Here is a 10,080-nt window from a genome sequence, read left to right as displayed (position 1 = left end):
AAGCTGGTAAATAATCCTATTTAGACATTCACAGAGAACACTACTCACCTAGTTTCCCACAGGGCGCTTGTTAACATGGACTCATTCATGCTGTGGACTCAAGCTGTCTAGTTATAAATTGTATTTATTGAGCACCTCCTATATTGGGCTAAGATTCTTATGTAGATTATCTCAGTGACGCTTGTGTAAGATCCCAGACTGCACACTATAGCTATTTTCATTTTATATAACAGTTTAGAGAAATAAAGCAACTTGCCCAGCATTAAGAGCAAGGATTTGAATCCAAATCTTTTGCCACTGCGCTTCTCAAAGGCCTGTCACTCAGACCAGGTGGCTGGTGCCCTGGAGAATTCACCACCGGTCCTGCTGAGACTGCACGAGACTGAGCACGGCCCACACTCACCCCTGGGAAACCACCTTAGCACGCCCCCTTCTCACGGGAGACCTGAGAGCTTGCTTCTGCCAGGATGTCAGGCCAACCCACTGCCCAAAGGGGAGGGGACAGGAAACCGTTCAAGTTTCATATACTTACGGAAGTCTGCTGTTTTCTGCCTTTCTCGGTGGCTTACTCATATTTTATAATGCAGGCTAAGTGGTGACTTTTAATTATTCACTGACATATATTTAATTGTATAAACTCCAGTAATGAAACTATTTTAAAATGGTCTTCAATTCAGACTCTTGTTGGGTTAGCCTCATGCATCTTCAGGTCATCCTGTAAAGCCACCTTAGAAAGAGAGACCCAGGCCCCACCCCCAACTCTCTGAATCAAATATACCGGGGCTTTAATCAACACGGCTATGGTTAAGATTCTACAGGTGGTAAAGAACCCACCTGCCAAAGCAGGAGAGCTACTAGACACAGGTTTGATCCCTGGGTCAGAAAGATCCCCTGGAGGACAGCATGGCAACCCCCTCCGTGTTCCTGCCTGGAGAAACCCATGGACAGAGGAGCCTGGCGGGCTACAGTCTGTGGGGTTACAAGGAGCCGGACACGACTGAGCAACTTGGCACACATGCTCGCAGAGGTGAGTAGTCAGATGTGCAGCGGGATTAAAAACTCCTGTTTTAAGTTGATGAGCAGGGATTTAGCAGTTTGATTAAGATCACCTAGGGTTCACCAGCACAGAAGGCAATGGCACCCCACTCCAGTACTCGTGCCTGGAAAACCCCATGGACAGAGGAGCCTGGTAGGCTTCAGTTCACAGGGTCGCTAAGAGTCAGACACGACTGAGCACCTTCACTTTCACTTCTCACTTTCATGCACTGGTGAAGGAAATGGGAACCCACTCCAGTGTTCTTGCCTGGAGAATCCCAAGGTCAGAAGAGCCTGGTGGGCTGCCGTCTGTAGGGTCGCACCGAGTCAGACACGACTGAAGTGACTTAGCAGCAGCAGCAGCAGCAGGGTTCACCAGAATCAGTTTCCCCCTACATCTTGCTTACTGGTTTGCTGGACAATTCCTGAAGGCAACTCCTTCCCCAGCTCAGGGTCCTGGGTCGTGTTACCTGTTCCACCGATGGGGCTCACCTGTGATGTACATGGAAACAGAAACTTCCTCCTTGGGGTTGCTGTTTTACAACACTAAGCCTCAGATCTTTACCACCACAAACGACTGTGTGACACCATCATGTCACCTCCGTGTCTAGGGAGGTGACGAGCCCCACCCTTGCCAAGCTGGCTACTGCATTCCCAGACAGCACTGAGTCAAGAGGGACCGACTCACCACCCCGCACTCCACCTTTACCACCTCCACCCTCTCCTCGGGAAGCCGTCCCTTCCCAGCAGATCTCCCTGGGGCTCGGCCGTCTCCCCCCTTCCCTGGGCAGCGAGGCCCCAGCCACTCAGCCGGCTTCCCTGGCCCTACCTGGGGAGGACGGGCCACGTGCCTGGGGCCTGCCCCTCTCTCTTCCCTTTGGCTCAGAATCCTCCTCTTTGCAGCTTCAGCTGAACAACTGAGGCGATTATAGGAAATGAGTTAACGAGTCAATACTAGGAGTAGAATCTACAAGAATGGAAAACCAAAAAAGAAAAAAAAAAAAAAAAACCACTCAAAAGTAACAATTTTTAAAACTTAACGGTAAACATAATTAACTATGGTCTTTTAAGACAAACATGTATGTAATTCCTCCAGAGTCGGATATGACCAAGCGACTCCACTTTCACTTTTTCACTTTTCAATTCCTACACAGCCTTCCAACGTGTTGCGGCCTGAAAACTCCCGGAGGATCTGTATCTGAGCACGTGGCTGGCCACACCCACGCCACACAAGCACACCACCTTCGCCAAGAGTGAGGCTGCACTCACTGCTGGCCTGTCTCCCCCATCCTTCCCCGGGAGCTTTGCCACCCATTTTTCCTGGCCTACATTTAAAATGTGCTTTACTACCCAACCAGACTTCTACTCCTAGACTCGGTTCCTCCAGCACCCAGCTGAGACTGGACTATGACAACCAGCTAAGGCCTAAGGAAGCCAGCTGAAGGCTTGTCCTTACCCCTTGGAAGCAGCATCCCCAAGTCCTGCTGCAGGTGGCAAGTAATTCATGACATGCCAAGACTGAAAACATACAGATTATTCCAACCCTTGTTTTTAATAAAACGTCATACCCTCAAGGTGTGAAGTCGTTAAGTCGTGCCTCTTTGCAACCCCAGACTGTAGTACGCCAGGCTTCCCTGTCCTTCACTATCTCCCAGAATTTGCTCAAACTCATGTTCATTGAGTCAGTGATGCCATCCGACCATCTCATCGTCTGTCACGTAAAGAACAAAACCCCTGGGTTTTCAGGCAATGAAGCAGATACTGAAACCTGTGGGGTTCTACCTAGTTTTTTGGTATGTATTTAAACCGCTGTGTTTCAGTTGTAGAAAAACTTTTGTCTTTGAAGATGTCAGGTAATAAACTGGAAAACAATTGATGACAAACACCTCCGGCCCCTTCTGTGTTGAGGTGAATGTTATCCCTGCGGGTGATGATGGAAGAACACCTGTGCCCTTCCATTATGCTTTCCTGTGAAAGGCTGAAACCGGGGATCTTCGCTGTACACGACACCCGAGAGAAAGACAGACGCACAAACTGATGGACCACTTACCGTGTGAGCGAATCTTCCGCAAAGTATGATGAGTGCTTTAAGCACAGGGACAGGCAGACAGGACTAGTGGACGGTGGCAGCCCAGGTGATACCCACATGATGGTTCTTAGGGGACGCACAGACCGGCGATGTAACGAGGGTGATGAAGGATGGAACAGGCCGTCTTCACAGGGCTTTCTTGTTCTTTGTACTAGAGATTACCTGAGGTAGGTTTTTACCCTAGGCAACAAGTCTAGGGGAGGAGATCCACGGTTAAGAAAATGAGATCGTCTACTCTGCTCCTCCCCGACACCAAGGGCGTGCCAATGTGCAGACATCCCAAGCAGGAGTCTTAAGAACCCGAATACAGCCTCAGTATGCCAAAGTTGGTTTTACTCCCAACCCTAATCTTAAAAAATTTCATACGTTTTTTTTCATATATGGTATGAAGACCAAGTTCTCTATCTAAAATAAATCATTTGACCTATTAGCTTTGGCCACATGACAAAAATGGACATAAAAATGAAGATTGTAAGATGGGGGGTTCAAGAGGGAGTGGATGTGTATATACTTATGGCTGATGAATGTTGATGTGTGGTGTAAACCAACACAGTACTAAAAGCAATTACCCTTCACTTAAAGGCACATTTTAAAAGGAGTACTGAACTCATACTCTTTTTTTCGGCTGAGCTGGGCAGCCTGTGGGTTCCTAAGCAGGGACCGAACCCAGGCATCGGCAGCGTCGAGTCTTAACCACTGTGTTCGGGGACCCCAAGGGAAGTCCCTGAACTCGTGTTCTGAGAGCTAGCAAGGGCAGGCCAAGAAAAAACTGGGGGGCCGACAGGAAATGTAGCAGTTGCTCTGTCCTCGCTGTATTTCCTTATTAAAACTTACTGTGAGTTTAACAACACAGGCGCTGAAAATGGGGTGAACTGGCAAACACAGTGGTCATCTTATTGGCCTTAGAGGATTACTGCAGCCTAAATGAATTTCACTTGTACCTTATTCTTTTTTTGGTAGCTCTAGTATTCATAAAACAAGCCTAGGCTTTTTGGAGTCTGACATATAAAATGTGCCGCTTACCTAAGTAAATGCTCATCACCCTAAGAAAAACACTAAAGGAAGTTTTCCTTTCACACGTGGTAGGTGCAACTTTACACAGTCAATCTGAACTTAACGAAATCACATTCAACTTTTACAGTAAGTCTTCTGCCTTCTGAAAGCTACCTTACTGCATACTTACACAGGCTAATTTATAGAGAGAGATTTTTGGTGAGGATTAACTCACTGTGGCAGGAATCTTAAGACTCTGTACAAGAAAGCCCCTGTCAGACGTCCACCAAGGATCTGGGGCAAGAGGAAGGGTATGATTTGTAGCTCCTCGTGTTTCCACACAGGTCAAAGCCTAGAGAAAACCACCTAACTCCCACGCCATCCGCAACATGACGAACTACTAGCATTTTCAATCAGACAGAACCTGTGAATATAGTAACGAGTCCGTCTTAAAAAATCAAATCGTCTGTTAAACCTCCAACTTTTACTTTTTTTCCAAGATTTTTGAAGCCTAGGTTGATGTAACTATGATTTTCCTTTCTACACATTTGACTTCAAACTTCTAGTTGGTATACCTACCAGACCATTACCTGGACCAGGTTAATTGCATAGGAAAGGTTTTTTTTTTAACTATGTTTACATTTTTCTTAAATTAATCTTAAAAAAAGCATAGTAAAGAGTCTGAGGACAAATTATTCAACTGTTTATCATACATAAGACCGCATGACTATAATACAAAGGGGGGTTCTTTTTCATTTAACGTTACAATATACACAGCAAGTCCGGACCAGATCTTACAATCTGCACACAGGTATTTAACCTTTTCCATGCTGTTTATGTTTACAATGCACAGAAGCCCTGTAACCAAACCGTGTAGTAAAGCACACAAAACTGGACTGCAACATAACACAGTATGCAGAAGCGTCGGCTCTGATGACTTCCTGTATGTAAATAGCGGTTTAAAAACTGCTTTTTTTTTTGGTGCTTGCTAAGATGTGGCAACCAGCACAGAAAAAAAATGACCTGACCCACGTATGTCTTCACCTCATATTCCTAAACAGCAGTAACTACTGATTCCTTTTGATATTGCTAGACTCAAGATGACATCCTTTTATTCACTGTAAACCTTCATGAACTACCAAGTTCAAAAATCATCCACAGGCTTGACATTTAATTACAAAATAAATATGGATTTCCTGATTAACAACAAAAAAAAATTTTTGTGTGGTTTTATAAAAACGGATATTCCCAAGTTTCCATTCACATTCACATAGTTTTAAACCTTTTTGTCTTTTGTCACTGTTTTACATATAAAAACCTGCTTTTGTTCAGAAAAAAATTGACCTAGTCAGCCACATGGAATTGACCAATAAAAAGTAACGTGGTGTTTCTGCTGAGTTGTTTTGAACAGGGTTATCGGCAGAGGTAGATTACTGCTTCTTTTCTAGGCTTCTTTGATCCTGGACAGGTAAATTTCTTATCTTCATTCTCCCAATTCAACCGCTCAAAAGTATAACACCGTAAAATTGGTCAATTTAAAATGGGAACACAAATTTAGCAACTGCCAGACTGTGTTACATTAAGGCAGCATAATCTCAAAACTAGGCACCTGTTAAAACACCAGCCTGCTCATCTCAGGTCACGCGTGCGAGTTCTGCTTTACTCGTGCTCATGTTTTGGACCTGTTGGTGCAATCGAGGTCTTGCTTTCAAGTTTACAAGTAGGTTAATCAGGAATACAAGAATCAACTGCTAGTTCCATAGCTTCTGGATCCAGTGTCCCTTTACCTTCAGAAGCCTGAACACACTGAGGATGTAACAGCTGTTGTAATCTTGAGTTAGGTGTCAGTCTATCATGTTCAGTACACAGATTGCTGTAAATGTATTGGCTATGGATTCAGCAACAGTTCCAGTTTTGTTTAAGCAATAGTACAGCCATAATTTTCAACTGACATTTAAAAATGGTCTAGTTACACCTTGTGTCAAAGTGCAGAACTGCTACATTATTGGTTACAGACATCTATGTGCTATAAAAACAGCTTTGGTACAATAAATTATCAAAAAAGAAAATAAATTTTTGTAAAATTCACAGCATAATTGTGAGGCAAAAAAGCAGTCACATAAAATTCTGCATTTTTTTTTAAAAAATGTTCAGGATGAACAGAAGACATCTTTGTGCAGAAGAAATGGTGGAGATACCACGTGCCGAGAAAAAGCAAAAGAAAAAGTAAAAAGCAGGAAGGGACACAGCTGTAGCTATTTCCATCAAAGCAAACCACTACTTCTGTGACCTTCAACCAATAAGGAAGTCAACTTTATGACACACGCAAAGTGACCTTGCAATACCTTACAATTAGTGGGTCACCAAAGTCTGTTTTAAAAGAAAGGCCTCTTGTTTACCCATTCTCTGTGTTTTCAGCGTTAAGGACTGTCTGCAAAAGCATGTCCCAAAGTGATTGCATCTGAAATGGTAGGCTCTTCTAGTTTCGAGTCCAAATCCATAAGGCCAAAGGTTTTCCCAAAGACCACCACTCAGACCTCCTCAGGACTGGCCACGACTGACCCGTTGATTGCTTCTCAGTGCACCTTGGACGGGAGACCAGTCACGTTCCGTTCCTCTCTCTCTGCGGCCTCAGCAACGGGAGACCCCCAGGATCCCAGGTCAGTGCTGCTCTGCTCCTCAGGAGGTTCAGACAGGAGGGCTCTGATCCCGCCACTCAGCATGCGTCCTGTGCCTTCCCCACGCCGATACAACTGTCCCTTCCATACAGCTGAGGGTGATGACTGTGTGAGCTGGAGGTCCCTCTTCTTACAGTACTGCGTTTCCGTGCCCAAGTGTGTTTAGAGGACTTAAAAACCCCAATTTCCCACCCCCCACCCCAAACAGAACAAAAACAAAACAAAAACGGGAGGCAGGGGGGAAAAAAAAAGGAAAAACAAAAAGGGAGAGAAAAACACCCTCATGGGGCCCTGTATGCAAATGATGTGCAGTGCCTTTTTATTTTAAAATTAGTTGGCAAATGAGCAAGACCAACATCTGAACAATAACTTTTGTGGAATAGAAAGACAAAAAACCCCACTACGTGACCGGGATGTGGCAAGTTAAAATGGGGGGCGGCAAAAAGAGGACGCCTCTGAGCTATCCGAGAAGATGGGTTTGGACATGGCTCTTTTAAAAACTTCATTGTCCCTTTGCAATCTTTTCAAGTTAAAAAAAAAAAAGTCAGCTTTGCCCTCCTGTAGCAGTTCAGTGTGTTAATCTCCTTCTGATTCAAGCAGCTTTGCACTTTGTTTTTTTTGGAAAAAAACACCACTTCTATAAAAACACACAAGAAACAAACTCAAGTTTCAATGTAGTCACGAGCTAGCCACAGGACTCTGCTGCACACACACCCCCGTCATGGGGGACTCTTCCCTATCAGCCCCTTGCCGCATTGTCAGGTGTCCTTCGGTCATGTAATGTGCAGGACCTGTGTTAGCAGAAAATTGGTATGTCGGATGTCCAGCTATGCCAGTCTCTTGGCGGGGATTGGAGTAGACGGTTAAATTAACGTCCATAGCTCCGTTCTGTCCAAAGTCCAAGGTATTAGCAGCCACTGGGCGATTCTGGTAGGCCTGATTGCCTTGATTACCAGTAGAGGAGGAAGATGTAGAGGAAGAAGTAGTTGAGGAAGACAGGGATGTCATGGAGTGGTGACTATGGCCAACCTCCATAGAATCCTGGGTAGAGGAGCTATTTGTTGGAGAATTGTAGACCCTTGGCCTGGTCCGGTTGCCCAAGGCTTGCTGTCCGTGGTGGTGGTGGTGGTGGTGGTGGTGGTGGTGGTGATGGGAACTGTTTCCGTGGTGGTGATGCAATGCATTCTGTTGAGGGGCTACATGAAAGGTGGTTTCTTGAACAGGATGAGTTTCAACAGTGACTTGTGTAGGAGCTTCAGTGCCTGACCAACCAAGGGGAGCAGGAAACTGCTGACGCACCTGGAAGAGCAGATTGTAAAATGATTTATTCAGAGGACGTTTCCAAGCTTTAATCTTTAATTAAAAGCTACATTAGCATTTACATTAGAGAGAGGGGTTTGAAATTTTAATGTCTTAGACAGCTCTCTAACACAAACTTGCATATGTTTCAAGAGTGAAAATCATTTTATTATGAAAGTTGCAATTTTTAGCAAGTTATACCCATAAACAGGGTCATATATTTTATTGGCCACTTTCCTTCCTTGGGAGCACTGTTTATGCCAGGGGTCAGCAAACTTCTTCTGGAAAGGGCCAGAGGGTAAAACTGGTTATTTCTGATCAGTCCAAAAGATATTCTTTACTCTAAAGCCCCTCCTCTCCATCTTTCCTGGTTTAACTGAACCACTACTACGCATTTAGCTGCCTAACCATTCCTCCACTCAAACAATCAGTAAGTAACACTAAAGCCACCTCCAAAATAAGAACTCACATCTGGCATCTCTTCATTACTCTATCCGAGGTCACTACCATCTCTTGCCTAGACTAACACAACAGCCTGCTAAATCAACTCCCATCTTCCACCCTTGCCTTTTACCAAACCACTCTCCAAATCGCAAGAATGATGTTTTTAAAACAGATACTCAAATTATTAAGCATGAAAAAGAAATAAAAAGCATCCAAATTGGAAATAAAGAAGTAAAATGGTTGCTACATACACATGATGCAACATTATATATGGAAAACCCTAAAGACTCCATGAGAAAAGTTTTGGAGATATTAAATTCAGTAGGGTTACAGGAGGAGAAGGCAATGGCACCCCACTCCAGTACTCTCGCCTGGAAAATCCCATGGACGGAGGAACCTGGTAGGCTGCAGTCCATGGGGTCGCGAAGAGTCAGACACAACTGAGCAACTTCATTTTCACTTTTCACTTTCATGCACTGGAGAAGGAAATGACAACCAACTCCAGTGTTCTTGCCCGGAGAATCCCAGAGACGTGGGAGCCTGGTGGGCTGCCGTCTATGGGCTCGCACAGAGTTGGACACGACTGAACCGACTTAGCAGCAGCAGCAGGATTACAGGATACAAAATCAGTTACACAAAAACCTATTGCATTTCTATATACTAATAATAAAATATCAGAAAAAGAAAACAATCCCATTTACAAAGGCATCAAAAAGAACAAAATAAGCAAGAAATAAATTTAACCAAGGAGGTGAAAGAGCTTTATATGGAAAACAAGACATGAGCAAGAGACATGGAAGACCCAAGGCAATGGGAAGACTGTCCATGCTCACTGACTGTAAGGGGGAGAATCAACGCTGTTAAAGTGCCCAAACTACTGAAAGCAATCTACAGAGTCAATGCAATCCCTATGAAAATCAAAATTTCAATGGCATTTTAAAAAAAAAATAGAACAAAATCCTAAAATTTGTAATCCACAAAAAATATCCAAGTAGTCGAAGCAACCCTGAGAAAGAAAAAGCTGGAAGCATCACACTCCTTGATACGGAACTATACTACAAAGCTACAGTAACTAAAAACGGCATGGTACCAGCACAAAAACCAGCACACAGATCAATGGAACAGGAGAGCGAGCCCAGAAATAAACCTATGTGTATACAGTCAATTAATTTGTGAGAAAGAACCAAAAATATACAATGGAGAAAGGCTAGTCCCTTCAATAAATGGTGTCGTGGGAATTCCAGGTGGTCCAGTGGTTAAGAATCCACCTGCCAACACGGGGAACATAGATCTGATCCCTGCCCAGAAGATGCCTGAGGCCACGGGGAAACCAAGACTGGGCACCACGAACACTGCAGCCCACGCTCTGCACCGAGAAGCTGCCACAGGAGAAGCCCACACAGCTCAGCAAAGAGCAGCCCCACTCACGGAGAACAGAGAGCCTGTGCACAATAATGAAGACCCACACAGCTCAGCAAAGAGCAGCCCCTGTTCACGGAGACCACAGAGAGCCTGTGTGCAACAGTGAAGACCCAGCACAGA

At 44.6% G+C, this 10,080-nt stretch overlaps 1 protein-coding gene across 8 annotated transcripts in view; it reads right to left on the bottom strand.

Moving 5' to 3' along the window:
- Positions 1 to 4,797: 4,797 nt before the first annotated feature.
- The window catches only part of DYRK1A (dual specificity tyrosine phosphorylation regulated kinase 1A), a 148,222-nt gene continuing 142,939 nt past the window's right edge, over positions 4,798 to 10,080 (bottom strand). For all 8 annotated transcript variants that reach the window (XM_044948347.2, XM_044948371.2, XM_025293869.3 and 5 more), the window contains one exon: positions 4,798 to 8,094. In XM_044948347.2, coding sequence (XP_044804282.1) covers positions 7,474 to 8,094 — 621 coding nt within the window. In that variant the 3' untranslated portion in view covers positions 4,798 to 7,473. The remainder of the gene's footprint in view (positions 8,095 to 10,080) is intronic.

This window comes from Bubalus bubalis, chromosome 1 (genome assembly GCF_019923935.1).
Source record: "Bubalus bubalis isolate 160015118507 breed Murrah chromosome 1, NDDB_SH_1, whole genome shotgun sequence".
Lineage (NCBI taxonomy): Eukaryota > Metazoa > Chordata > Mammalia > Artiodactyla > Bovidae > Bubalus > Bubalus bubalis.
Note: the sequence above shows the minus strand (reverse complement) of the source record. Positions and strands in the feature narration are given on the sequence as shown.